The sequence below is a fragment of the Martes martes genome (assembly GCF_963455335.1).
Source record: "Martes martes genome assembly, chromosome: 11".
Classification (NCBI taxonomy): Eukaryota; Metazoa; Chordata; class Mammalia; order Carnivora; family Mustelidae; genus Martes; species Martes martes.
The window spans coordinates 23,615,341-23,630,211 of NC_137899.1; the positions used below are offsets into that span (position 1 = coordinate 23,615,341).

Here is a 14,871-nt window from a genome sequence, read left to right on the forward strand (position 1 = left end):
TAGTTACCATCTGTCACCACACAGTTATTCCAGTATTACTGACCACATTCCCTATGCTGTGTCATCCCTGTTATTTATTTATTTTATAACTGGAAGTGTGTACCTCTTAATCCCCTTTACCTATTTAAATCTGAATTTCAGATAAACAAATAATTTTTTCATATAAATAATGTTTGTGCAATATATTTCATCTGGCAAGACTACGTTAGGAAGCTATTGCACTAGACCAAGCAACAAAGGAATAGGACAGTGACAGTGGTAATAATATGAAGAAGGGGACAGAGAATAAAGAGCTGAAGAGAAGGAACCAACTGAGGTTCACACCCAAAAGACTACGGGGATTATGAGAACAGTATTGGAAAGGAAAGAGATTCCTTTCTTGGATTTCTTCCTTGGATTTCTTGGATTTTTTTCCTATTTCCCAAGATAACAAGTGTCCAAAAATAAATAAGTAAAAAGCAGATATGGAGTAGAAGATTTTTGGCGTTACGTATGTTGAGGTTGAGGCTTCTGGAAAGCCATACGAAAGTAGACATTTTTCTCAGGGTCTGAACCAGATTTGAAAGTCATCAGCATGTAGGTGACAAGTGGAGCCACTCAGCAGAGTTGCTGTGTTCTCCCAAACAGAAGGGAGCGTAGACAAAGGACAGGAAAAATTCTTAGGGGGAACCCTCATCTAGGTAAAGGTGGAAGGCATAGAGGTAGTCAAAGGATACTGAGAAAGGACATAAAGGCGTGGGAGGAAGGTGTTCTACACTGAAGAAGGAAGGGAAAGGGTGGGGACCAGCCCCCAGAGAAGCCAACCAGGATAGGGGCCGAGAACCGCCCCCTCCCCCGCAGGGACTTTTGAGCAAGTATTCCCTATGGTGTTGGTGCTCAGGAAGCCGAAGCACATAGAGTTAAAAGAAATAAAAGACTTGTGTCCCTGAAAAAAGACCACTCCTTCAAGCAGTTCATCGGTAACAGAAGAAAAGAAACAGGGTCTGGATCTTGAGGAGGATCTAGCAAAGGTGGTTTTTAAGATAGGAGAGGATGTAATAGGACAGGACAGTAGGGAAAAACCGGGTACGGTAAGACTGGACCCATAGAAAGACTTCAAAACTTTTGTAGCTGATGGAGAAGACGGCAACATGGAAAGAGATCTAAGATATGGTAGACAGCTTATACGGGCACCTTTAGAAAATCATTGTCTGATTGTTTATCTAGACAAAATCACACTCCCTTCCTCTCTGGCCTGCCTGTACTTTCTTCCTGGTCTCATCCCTTGGTTCAGATCGATCTACTGTGACAATTTCTGGAAAATTTCTCAGTTTTCAAAATTTGGTTCAGGTCTGTTTCCTTCATTCATATATTCATTCAATACAAATTCATTGAGGACCAGTATCTGACACTGTTCTTAGAGTCAGAATGCAGTGAACGAGATAAAAATAATCGAACACACATCACTCATTCCTTTACTATTCCTTCCCCATATTCACTGAACATCTCCCATACACCCAGCTCTTTTGTCCCCACTTGTATCTCTTCTGTGAATTTTGTCTGCGATTATGACAGCACAACACAGTTACTGCTAATTGTCATTCTTCGTGTGTATTATTCTTGTTTTCCTTGCTAAATTACAAACTTTTCCCTTTTATTTTCCCTTCAAGCCCAATGTCCTGTACATAGTAAATAACAAAATCGCTCTCCTAACATAAATATCTTAAAAGCTACTTAAAGCAGGACTTAAACTATTTGAAACCTGACTGTCCATCTAGTTTTTATTGAAATCTTCTGTAATTGCTGTACACAATGCCCCTTGAGTCATACCTCCCCACAATACATCAAAGCGAATGAAACTGAAGAAGAATCCGTATCTTTCTGTGCGAGCTGCTGTCACTGAAACTTCAGAGAGCTGATAAATTGCCCCATGGGGGATCTTTTAGATAAAGTCTGTCATCGTTTTAAAGTCTTGGCTCCTTTTGGACTTTCTTCTTCTGTCATTCTGGGCGGGAGGAGCTCTTGCCTGTGTCTCTGCTCCCTCTGAAAGGCAAGCGAAGTTCACGAACTGTTCTTAAGAGAGCAGAGACTTACAGGGAACAAATCAGTGAAATTAGAGAGGACTGAGGTGCAGTTCCTGTGTCTCTGGGTGTGTGGCTTTAAATCCACACTGCCTGTGACCTCCCACCTTCCCTGTTTTCTTTTTGGTAAGTCTTTAATACGTCCTCATAAAGTTACAGTTTTTAGATGGGGGTTTAGTTTCCATGCAGATCTCTTCTCCCAGAAACAGTCATTTAGAATGACTTTGACTAGCTCTATTTACCATAGTGTAGGCATGTGTAATGAAATGCTTAAAAAAAAGAAAATATGGTATCAGATAGCAAAATTGTAAGGTTCTCTCTACTGGTTGTTGCCCTTAAATAATAAACATCTGTTAGGATGAAGGTGACATTATCACCACATCTGGCCGTTCTCTTCTCAGTTCGGATTAGTTAACTCAATAAATATTTATAATATGCCAAGTTACGTATGTCTAACAGATGTAACATGCTATATTTCTATGCTTCATAGATAACCAGAATCTAAGTTACTTCTATTATTATGATCTTTCTTATACTGATTAAGTTCTAGCTTTCTTACTTAAAACATCACATGTCAGTAATTTCTTCCCAACATCAGACCCCAGTTTCTCAGACTGAGATTCTGCCATTCTTCCACTTCCTTCTCTCCATCTCTCCCTTCCTTCCTTCCTTCTTTCTTTGCTTCCTCCCTCCCTCCAGTGGCTCCATTTGTCACCTACATGCTACACCTTTCTTCCTTCAGATGGTGAGTCTCAACCATTATTCGTTGATTTTACTAGATTAAATATCAGAAGGTAACCTCGTTCTAGAATTTTGAGGTTACTCTACTGTCACCATAGAGTATTAGCAACATAAATTGCCTATAGATAAAAGTTAACATTAATGGTGGTTAATTTAAGAACTGGAGGGAGTTTTTTTGAAAGATAGGAATAAATTAAGAGTTAACGTTATAAATTTTGGACCATAAGGGTAGAATATTTGCCAGGAAATCCACGTACATACCTACATTCCTGCTACGATGATTGGTGCCATTGTGAACGGTAGCCGTGGGTGGGGAGAGGCCTCTGTGTAGACATGCAGTCCTTTAAAATCCAGGTTCTGCAGACAATTCACGGAAGCCAGCAATATTAAGGGTGACTGGCTGGATGCAGTAGTGAAAAGAATAAGGTCAAGGGCTAAAAGTCATACCAGTGACTCACAGCTTTTCCATCAGTTATTTGAATGGTCAGTTTCAGGTCCCTGCTCTGTTGTTCAGTTTCGTCCTCAGGATAATCTCAATTACCTTGCGGTTTGAATGTTCCATCATTTCACTTGACTGTAAAGTAGGCCAATAGAGAATGAGCTACTCTGTGTACTTTCCAACAACCAGATGAGGTACAAAAATAAAAATGAAGAATGTAAAATGAACTTCAGTTAAGATGCCAATACCTGGGGCACCTGGGTGGCTTAGTGGGTTAAGCCTCTGCCTTCGGCTTAGGTCATGATCTCAGGGTCCTGGGATCGGGCCCCGCATCGGGCTCGGCATGGAGCCTGCTTCCCCCTCTCTCTCTGCCTGCCTCTCTGCCTACTTATGATCTGTCTCTCTCTGTCAAGTAAATAAATAAAATCCTTTAAAAATTTAATTAAATAAGTTTTTTTAAAAAGATGCCAATACTTACTATGTGCTAAGATATTAAGGATACAAATTGCAATTGTTTAAGTAATATCACTCAGAAATAGCTGATGCATAACAAATAACATGGAGGACATGGGGAGATGGAGAGGAGAAGGGAGTTGAAGGAAATTCGAAGGAGAGGCGAACCATGACAGACTGTGGACACTGAAAAACAACCTGAGGGTTTTGAAGGGGTGGGGGGTGGGAGGTTGGGGGAACCAGGTGGTGGGTATTGGGGAGGGCACGTATTGCATGGAGCACTGGGTGTGGTACAAAAACAATGAATACTGTTATGCTGAAAAGAAATAAAAAATAAAAATAAATTAAAAATTTAAAAAAAAAGAAATAGTTGATGCAGTGAGTCACCACATTTTTTCAAAACCATCATCAATCAGGTCTGAATTTTGGCCAGTAAGACTTCAAATATAAGGAAGTGACAGTTTCTTAAAAAGCAGAGCATATCTTTTTTAATGAGGGTTCAAATGCGGACATGCCACCACAGCTCATTGCAAACTATCATTTGAGCAATCTCACTAAGCACACAGTTACTTTGGCCTTGCCAAATAGCAAGCCTTCGATCTTTATTAGCAGGAGAGAGTTCTATCTGAACTATCTTGATAAATTATTTCCTCGGGTCTGGTTACTTTTGTTTAGGGTCATTCTTAAGGGACATCTGGGTTCTGTAAGTATTTTTTTACTCTGAACGTTAACACCACACGTGTTTATGGATGCAGTCTGGTACCAAGAACTTACAGTTTTTGTTTTGTTCAGGAGGAGTCTGTGACCCTGGAGATTCTCATGAAAATGACGTCACCCTGTACGCGAAGACTGAAGGAAGAAAAGAGCACATTACACTGGATGCTCTTTCATATTCCTCCTATAAGGTACTGATGCCGATTCCAGTGCCACATGGCCCCATCCCAGATCCCTAGACAGTCCGAGTTTGAAACCAGGGAGATCCTGCTAGATACGGAGGAGATCACTCTCTTTTAGAAGCCCAGGAAGTTGCCAGATTTCTTTAAAAATGACATGGACATTTTAATATCCACTTTTTTCCTGATACAAACAAAAAAGGAGGTTTTTATCAGGACAAACGAAGCACAGCCCATTAGAGATGGTAAGATAGAGCCCAGTACTCTTTACTCTTGTTCCCTAGAAAGCCCTGAAAGTGGCTCTCATTATAGAACGTCACAGATGTATTGGGCATAATGACTACTTATCCAGCATCTTAGGATTTCCTAGGCAGAAGACATCGTAGAAGTATAGATTATTGTCACTTTTTTTTTCTAATTATAACCACTGAAATTGACATTTTTTCCTTCGCCCTTTGGATTTAGGGCATGTGCTGGATCCGGTTATTTGCAAACATCTTCAAAATTATGTGTGATGCTCGTCATTAGGTGTAGAACTATTTTTTTCTAGTTGTAGGTTTCTTTGCGCTGAGACTATGCTCACCCATTCATTATTAGTTAGGCTTTTCTCCACGTTGATGGCACCCTCGATACCATAAAGAACTTGAACACAGCCAGCACCTAGCATTTCCTGGTTTCAGTTAGGAAGATGGGAGATAAACATTGAGGCTAGAATAGGGAACAATCAGAGAAAGTATCCAGCATACCCCGTCTGCTAGGGTCATTCAAGTTAGACCCTTTAGGATTTCGTAATGGACTAGCTTTCCACCAGTGACTAGCTAGGGTTACACCCGCTCTGGTCAGCTGCATGCCTCAGACCAAGTCAGTTATGTTAGTTATTATGGATTAACTGGTTGACACTGGCTGTTACCAGTTAGCATCCTGTTTTCAGAATACCTAGTTTGGCAACCGTTAGTGCCATACAGATTCACTTTTTTTTTTTAAAGAAAGCCAATGATAAAGGATAAGGTGAAGTTGCCTTTGTCTTGGGCCAAGGTGTATAAAATGAATACATATGCTCTGATAACTTTTAAAGACCTTAGACTAATTAATCTTCAGGTAGAGAGAGCCTGATCAGGCACACATAGAGAGTTCCAGGTGCCTGCAAAGGAGGACTCCTGAGTGACTCAAACAGATACCCACTAAAGACCACATCGACTCCATGAAATAAGAGTGAAACACACAGGACCTCGGCCGGGGCTCATGAACGGCAGTTATATACTTAGCAACTGCAAGACCGAATCTAGGAGAATCCACACAGACTCACATAGAGGGACGACGAGTGACTTTGGTTTCCTTTGTTTTGAAGGTTCCATCTTTAGTTTCTGTTGTCATCAATCCCGAGCTTCAGACACCTGCGACCAGATTTTGTCTCAGGCAAAAGAACCATCAAGGGCATAACAGGAACGTCTGGGCTGTCGATTTTTTCCACATCTTACCTGTTCTCCCTTCTACGATGTCTCACATGATACAGTTTTCCATTAATCTGGGCTGTGGAACACATCAGCCTGGTAACAGGTAGGAAGTCCTATTCCGTGAGTGTGTAAACTCACACACTGATTAGAAATGAACATGTGGGGGTGCCTGGCTGGCTCAGTCAGTGGAGCGTGGGACTCTTGATCTTGCACTTGGGAGTTCGACCCCCATGTTGGGTGTAGAGATTACTTAAAAAATAAAATCTTAAAAAAAATAAATGAACACGTGGACTTGGCTGTTAAGTCAGAGTAACTTCTCAGTAGGTTTCCAGCTGGATTTCTAATGAAATATCCTTTAAAAAAAAATACACACTTCCCTCCACAAAGAGGAGCTCTTAATTAATATGTAGAGTATGACTGGATAATTTTAAGTAGAAATGAGTTCATTCTACGAGCTTGGTCTTAAGTATCGGAAGTGTTTGCACACGCTGTGGCAGCCATTCATGCTGACAGATTGCCGAGAGAGAAGAAAAACAAATAAAACTGAAAAAAAGCTTGACCTCATGCGGGTTAGTGACCCCCTAATAATAGGCACCAAAATAAATTAGCACTTCAAGAGCTATGACTTCTCGGTTTCACTTCGCACAAGTGTTGCTCGTCCTTTCGAAGAATTTTGTGATCTCACATTCACGGGATGAGGTGGCGGTGTGAGACATGGTAATTGCCTTGCCATCTATCAGATTGAAGCACGCCAACCCAGTTTTCATTTGTTGGCTTTAAAAGATAGTCTGTTTCTCTCACGGTAATTTAACTGTTTGCCCTTTGAAGGCTGGTCAGACTGCAGGGGAGGGGGAAGTGATCATTTTGGAAACAGCGTCTTAAAATTTGTGACCCTAGTTCTACAAATGTTTAAGGTACTTAACGAGGGGTGATTCTCTTCGTTTCCCATCTTTGTACTTTTTTGTTGTGCTTGTCCTGGTGTTACCAGCGTCAGCTTGGAGTTTTCCACCAACCATGGGCGCTCCTGGTCCCTCCTCCACACTGAGTGTTTGCCTGAGATCTGTGCTGGACCCCACCTCCCCCATAGCACCATCTACTCCTCCGAAAACTATAGCGGGTGAGTACGTTCTCCCTGAGTGACTGGGAGACTTGAATCCATGTTGTGACTCAAAATCCAGGAGTAAACCCAAGACTCTACTTTTTCATAATAGTAAGGAAGCTGCCTTCTCGTTTTCAGGTGATGTAGGAAGGATCTCACTTAGGAAAAAAAAAAGGTGGGGGGACAATAACTTCAGCAAATCTGATGCAAGATCACAAATTATAGGGTCACTCATTCTTTATGCACTCGGCTTTTATATTTTGGATATATAAATTTAAATTCTGTATCGTGATTGCATGGCTATTGCCAAAAAAGCTTCTTGCCAAAATATGTAGGGAAAGATACAGCATAGAGAGGTGGAAGAAAGTGAAGCTGTGGGTTCAAACCTGGTTTTGCCATCTACTTGAGTAATGATATTTACTCTCTCATTTTCCCCTTCTAAATTGAGGACAATGGTACACCCCCTTTGAGGGCTGTTTAGAGGATTAAAGATGACTGTGCGAAACACCTTCCACCTTACAGAATAAGCACTGGGTGAACCGGCAAACATATCTCCAAGCATGGCAAAATTAAGTTGAGAATGATTTTCTTTCTCAGCCTCTCTTGAAATGTGCACAGAACCAGGGGAGAGCAAAAAGCAGGAAGCCCATGTCAGCCCAGATGCATATCATAGAATAATATGTAAGGTCTGAGTATTGATGTAAAAATTCCTAAAAAGAATGTCTAAAAACAAAGAAAATATCACTTGCTCCTAAGAACTAACCCATTACTCCAGTGCGATACGGGTGTTTTTAGAAGCTCTATGTCTGTCAGAAAACAACAAACTCACTCCACAGGTGCGGTTGAAGAGATTATTACCAAACTTTAGTGCTGCCCCAAGCATTCAGAAACTAGAACGTCAAAGGCATGTAAAAGAGGTTCAAAAGATGAGAATGTAGTTGTGAAGCTGTCTTGTGCTAAATTTCTTGCAGGTGGAACCGCGTAACGATTCCCCTTCCTAATGCAGCGCTAACCAGGGACACCAGAATTCGCTGGAGACAAACGGGACCAATCCTTGGAAACATGTGGGCAATTGATAACGGTTAGTTTACGCCTGTCATAATCACAAGCCATTGATGCAGAGTCTTCCTGCGCTTTTGTTCACTGGCACAGACTTAATCACATTTCTAAGTCATGGTCTTGCGACTCATTAAACGCCCTTTCTTCCCTTTCTCCTTTGCATTCCGTTAGAAGCCCAGGGATGCACAATCAGAAAAAAAAAAAAAAAAAAGGCAGCAACGTCAGCAATATTAGATGCCAGAATGTTCCAACACACATAATGTAGAAATGCGTAAAGCCCTGAAACGCAAATTCCCAGCTGATGATAGGATATCCTAACATTTTCTTTGAATGTTTTACACAAAATTAACATAAACACTTCCCATACTGCATGTATTGAAATAAGACCCATTCTTCTCTTAGTAACTACTGCAACATCTGGAAGGCTTATCGTTTAGATGCAGACACCACACATAAGGGAATATCATCTCTAAAATGAAACTTCCAAAACAAAACTTAAACTTCCTTCTCAGAAAACAGTGTAAGAGGAAAATGCAGATATGCATAAAATATCCTATGTTATCTTTAGTTTTTAAGTGAATTGTTGATGGTTTTTGCGTGACTTTAAAGCCAGTATCACCTGGAATGAGTGTACAGGAGAGAAGATATTTTAAGTTACTGGGATGCATGACCATAAATATATTTGTTATTAATAATCCACTCTGGTTTTTTAATAATTCTAATTATGGGCAGATTCATAGATTTCCTATTTTCAGAGTATATCAATTTGACTGAGCAGTTACACTACGAGGAAGTAGAAAGGGAGGGAGAGCGACAAAATGCCAGTACTTAAGCGAATTTAGCATAGCCACTGACTTTGTTCGATTTTATAAAGTTGGATACATCATTGTTTCATGCTGACCTTCCATGTTTTAATAATGTTTCTGCTGTTTTTACAAAAGACTTTATTTATTTATTGGAGAGGGAGTGAGAGCATGAGCAGGGAAGGGGGAGATGGAGCAGAGCAGGAGAGAGACGGACAAGCAGACTCCAAGCTGAGTCTGGAGCCTGATGGGGGGGCTCAATCCCACCACCCCAAGATCATGATCCCAACTGAAACCAAGAGTCGGACACCCAACTGACTGAGCAATCTACCCAGGCAATCCAATATATTTGCTATTTTTAAATAATAAAAAAATCGATACACTTTTAATGAAATACATTCTTGAAACTCAGGAATAATTTCGGGCAAGATAATTTACTGATAAGCCAATGTAAACTCTTTAAGCAGTCTGTATTCAGAGAAGACCAATAAGAGCCCCAGACTTCAGAGACCACATAAGTTAACATAGTACACTTAACATAGTGAATTTGCAAAACCATCTAAAAATTAATTTGGGGCGCCTGAGTGGCTCAGTGGGTTAAGCCTTTGCCTTCGGCTCAGGTCATGGTCTCAGTGTCTTGGGATCGAGCCCCGTGTCGGGCTCTCTGCTCAGCTGGGAGCCTGCCTCTCCCTCTCTGTCTCTGCCTGCCTCTCTACCTACTTGTGATCTCTCTCTCTGTCAAATAAATAAATAAAATCTTTTAAAAAAATAAATAAAAATTAATTTGGTAAAATGGACTTCCTCCATTGGTAGAATATTTTGCATAGCATTTGAGTTACAACACCTGTTAATTAGCTACAGGGAATAAGTATGTGCCTCTGGGTAGTAGGATATGGGTGACTTTTCCCCTGCTGACGTACTTTTCAGGAGTCCTATAATGAACTTATGTTACTTTGATAATAATAAAAGAAATTTAAAAAACTATAATAAAGCAAATGAGGAAATTAAGAGTGCTATGAAGCACATACAAGCCTATGAAAATAATATCTAAATTTCCTGAGGAAAGCTATTACATGATTCCAAGTCAGAATGTATCCCCCCATCGTGTTGTGAATCGAATGAGAAAAGGTAAGAGTATAGGGAATGAGTATGGTCAGCAGTGAAGGTCAAATGCAAAACATGAGGCAGAATCTCCTCAATTCTGTTATCATCCTACATTACAAAAACAAGACCTGCTCTCTGGCTTCTTCACAAGGCGAAGAAAGGACACACACTTAGTCCTTCCCAAGAGAAATGTGTGCCAGCTTGCCAAAGAACACTTCTGAAATCTCTCCCACTTCTCTACGGAATTCTAAATCATGTCAAGGAAAATAAACAGAGAGAAAAAAACAGGTCAATATCCTACTTCTGTTAGGAATGTTTTTCCTGCTAGTGTGTACAGGAAGTATTTTTGGAATCATCCTGAAATTCTTAGCAAAATGGAAAATCCTAGGGCTAAGTATGTTTGTTATCACTTTTTAATTTTTTCAACTTGATTAAATTAATAATAGTGATAAAAACAAATTTGTCCTTTCCATATTCTTAGAAAAAAGGGCCTATAGACTTACTCATGCTGTGAATCCCAATGACCCCATCATTAGTGGCGAGGGATGACAAGATTCTTAACTGCAATATTTTCATTGACTTGGAAAATCTTGTTTTATTGTTGAAATTTTTTTTTACAATGGAAGCTTTTTAAACTCTGACATGGGTGCGTTCTAGGGCAGCCCTCCAGAGTGATCCCACAAAATGGAATGAGCCATTTATAGGACTTAGAATAAATCCTACTGCAGCCATAAAATCAAGGGTGCTGGGAAAATAATCCATAAGCTTTACCAGGCTAAAGAAGAATGAAGCCCTTTCCTGATGTCTCAGTACTTGTGCTGTCCTGTAGGGGCCAACGAGGCAGATGGAGCAGGAAGAATTCTTGACCCCAGTATTATGGTGATCATAACCATATGGTACCAGACAGCAAGCTAAGCATGAACATTTCTTTTGCTCTTTCCTCCAAGGAAAAGAGGAAAATATCCCATTTTAAAGAATAGGAACACTGAGGCTTAGACCGGATAAATCACTTATCCAGAGTTTTCCAGGTGAAGCAGGAATTTGAATCTAGGGTTATTTGACACCTGAAACCCCTAACTTTAACCACTCAGCCTGCTATCTGATCTCCTCCTCAACCATCAGCTTCCTTCAGCAAGAGTTGTTCCTGCCTGCTTTGTGTCACACTTGAATTAATTGGCTCCAGAGAACAAGTGTTTGTAGGAGCATTATCCACAGGGAAATTTATTTTAAAATGAAATAATTTGACCATTTTGACATGATCCCAAGACAGAAAAAATGATCATGGAATGCAAATTTGTTTGTGCCTGAAATTGAATATGTGAGTCTTAACAACCATTGCGTCTCTAATTCCTCATTGTTTTAGTTCCATTTTCGTACTTTTCAGTGTGTTACTCATTGTACTGGTTGGTTATCAAGAGGCTTAATATCTTTAAATATATTTGGGTCTGATTATTTCAACCACTGGGAACCCTTTTCTTGGCATCCAAAGATTAGAATTGAGGTTTTTAATATCATTATCAGTCAGTCCCACCGTTTAGAAAAAACCTGCATTTCAGAGACGACTTGATGCACAACAACAGATTTTTAACTCCCCATTTCAGGAAGGATAGATTTATTTTTAGAAAGATATGTATCAATCACCTGCAATGTGTTAGAGATTTTCCCCAGATAAGAATTGAAGTTATGATTTTTAAATTTAATTATAACATCTCCATTTTGTGATATATCAAACTGATCCTTTGCAAATTCTTTATTTCTACCTAAAAAAAATGAAACTTAAAGAAAGTTTAAGTCAGAAGTGTAGTATTCTGCCTGAAATCATTTTAGCTAAAGAGACTCCATTAAGGAACCCAAATCGTATGTTCCTACCTATTTTTGCTATGGAACATTAAAATCTTGAAAGAATTAAGTTAAAACATTTCCAGCAGAGTTGTAGCTAAGCACGTACCTTGTCACACAGCACTCTATATGTCTCCCTGTTTTCCTGCGTACAACATGCATATAATGGGCTCAATTTTATGGGTATCGCTGCATAAAATTGATTGACATGCTTATGTTGTTCTCAGTTTTTCCAGTTGGTTTTTGCCTTTTTTTTTCACATGCTGTCTTTGCTCTGTCTGCAGTTTATATTGGTCCATCGTGTCTCAAATTCTGTTCTGGCCGAGGACAGTGTACTCGACATGGTTGCAAGTAAGCATTGTTTAAAATAATAATTATACTTCTTTTTATTTTAATATGCACTTTATCTATTGTGGCCACAAGTCATTTTAACTTGTTTTGATTTCCTTTTTAGGCTTTTGAGGTCTTTTCAAGACCAAACTAGGATGTTCCAAAGGGAATTTAAGCATAGTAGAACATTAAGTGTTTTTTGTAGGTGGAAGTTGATGAATAAATAACTTTTCTATGAAGCTAAATTGTGAACAAATTTAGCATACCTCATGTAAATTTGTGATCAAATTTGAATTCTTCATAGATTGACGACTGCCTTTTCTGTCTTTGGTTACATTCTTCAATATACTGTTTTTCCATAAACTTGTTCTAGTGTTCTTGAAGCATATTTTAATTCCTACCATGCTTCGTAAATGAATTATACAAATCGGCACTGACCCAAGACTAAAGGATACTAGAATGAGCCAGATTTAGCAGATTTGGTAAGAAAAGTCATCTTCAACTATAATTTTGCAGTCTTGCTTACTTTTGAAAATCATTTCAGTCTTCAAAATGATATATGAATTATTTTACATAATAATGATGTTGAATATGAAGTCTGAAATCATATATAAATAGTTAACATTTAGTCACCACTGAAGCATAGTGTTATGTTTATAACGAGAATGGATATCCATATGTACTACGTCATTCCCTCATTAATATTTAATTATAAAATATCCTGGAAATTCCCGAAACCACAATCTTTGTTATACAGACAAGTTTTCAACCACTGTTCATCTAGTCTGTCTCTTCCTGTCCTCCAAACAAAGAGAGTAATAATTAATTAATGGAGAACTCATAAAAGAAATTTCTACTTGATCATTTGGAAATTATATGAGGCAAGACACTTGTCAGCACTGACATTAGAGTGTCATGTTCACTTTTTAACTATATTGCAATGAATTTAATTAGCAAAAAAACCTCTCTGCACAATAGAAATGTTTGAGAAAGTATTAAGGAATTGAAAAGTTCCTATTCATATTTCAAAACTGGATATGCATCTCTCCGCCTTTCAATAAAACTGCCAGCTCCCTCCCCAAAACACTGACTCATTGGATCTCTGCTGCCTTAGCTGGTGCTTTCCTCAAGTTGTTCTCTTCATCTGTCATCCCTAACCAGGCCATCCCCTCATTTAGTGCATTTCTCAAATAAAATTAACACGAGAACACCAGACATCTGTGTAATTCCCGAAGTTGTCCTGAAAAGTTTTGAAAACAAATTATCTAAAATGACAGCTGCTTTTATTAATGAAAATAGAAAGTGCTATTTCTAAAAGACCCATCTGTAATTAGGATAGTTATACTTCATCCTTCGTTTTTTTGTGTGTTTACAGTCTCCCTGTTAGCATTTGGTGGGCTTATTAAGACAAGCATCTGTGTCACTAATAATGGAGGCAAACAGAAGTCTGAATGGCAGTTCTATGCCCTTGGGCATTGTTCTTTTTTGAGACTGTACATTATCTTGAAGAATCATTGCCTTTTCCTCCTACTGAGGTTTTGCAGAATATTTTCACCAGTTGGAACTTGAGTTTTCTTCCGTTTCTGACAATGTTTTATGTAATATTCATCGGTTTTGTTCATTAGTGGCTGTGCTAAATGTTTGGCTACTACATCCTTTTCCAGCAATATGTGACTTGTCAAGTATGAGCGAGACGCCGTAGAAAAGACATTTATACTCAGTACCATTTATTACTTTTAAACGGATCCTCGAATTTGGAGCCTTGCAGCTTTGTTTCTCTTCCTGCTTTGCTCCCCTCATCACTGCTGTTATTGGCCGCCAGGATTCTGCCTCTCCTGCTGCCTAACACTTTCTTGCCTGTGTATAATCCCCGGGCCTGGGTTTCTAAACTGACCATTCTTTATCCTGTTAAGCCCACCCCTGTTAGAGGTACTAGTGAGAAGGGCAAAAAGCATTAGAAACGTTCCTGCCTGGGTGTCTTCCACATACCTCAACCCTGGGACCTTTTCTCCTGACACTCAAGCTGACCGTAATGCTACATTTAAGGTTAGGTAGATGAACCAACGGGATATTTCTGGAGTCAGGAGAGCCTTGGACCATTCCTGGAATCTCGCGACTGTGTTACCCTACTGTTCTGCTGCAGAACAAAGGCTGCAAGTGTATTTTAAGTGTCTGAATGAAATCTTGATCAGCATTTTATCCCCATTATATAACTTTCAATTAAAAGTACACTCCCAAAACCATTACATGGGAACGGACTCCAACATGAGTCATCTCTAAATGATCACAAATGTGTCCCAATCACTGGTTCTAAGAAGATAACGTTTAAGAGACACAGAAATGCATTCTCCCTGAAATACATGCCTTGTTGGGGGACCCTGATTCCAGTTTGTGGCCATGGAAAACCACGTTCAGTTTTCAAATGTCAAAATGTGTCCTCCTTAGCTAAGTTTTTATCCTTTTTGGAAACTACTTGGCTATTTACCTTCTAAGTTGGTGAGATAACTTGGGAAAGAAGTAAACTGTTTGAGGCTTATTTACATGCTCCATAAATACGGGTTTTCTTCCCCGCTCCCATCCCTAATGCCCAACAACCT

General features: G+C 39.4%; 1 protein-coding gene across 1 annotated transcript in view; it reads left to right on the top strand.

Moving 5' to 3' along the window:
• RELN (reelin) overlaps positions 1-14,871 on the top strand; it is a gene marked incomplete at its 5' end in the record, with an annotated part of 495,436 nt that overhangs the window by 321,522 nt on the left and 159,043 nt on the right. Inside the window, 5 exons of the mRNA XM_080818970.1 lie at positions 4,486-4,598; positions 5,935-6,143; positions 7,029-7,157; positions 8,111-8,220; positions 12,229-12,295. Of these exons, the coding sequence (XP_080675096.1) occupies positions 4,486-4,598; positions 5,935-6,143; positions 7,029-7,157; positions 8,111-8,220; positions 12,229-12,295 (628 nt within the window). The remainder of the gene's footprint in view (positions 1-4,485; positions 4,599-5,934; positions 6,144-7,028; positions 7,158-8,110; positions 8,221-12,228; positions 12,296-14,871) is intronic.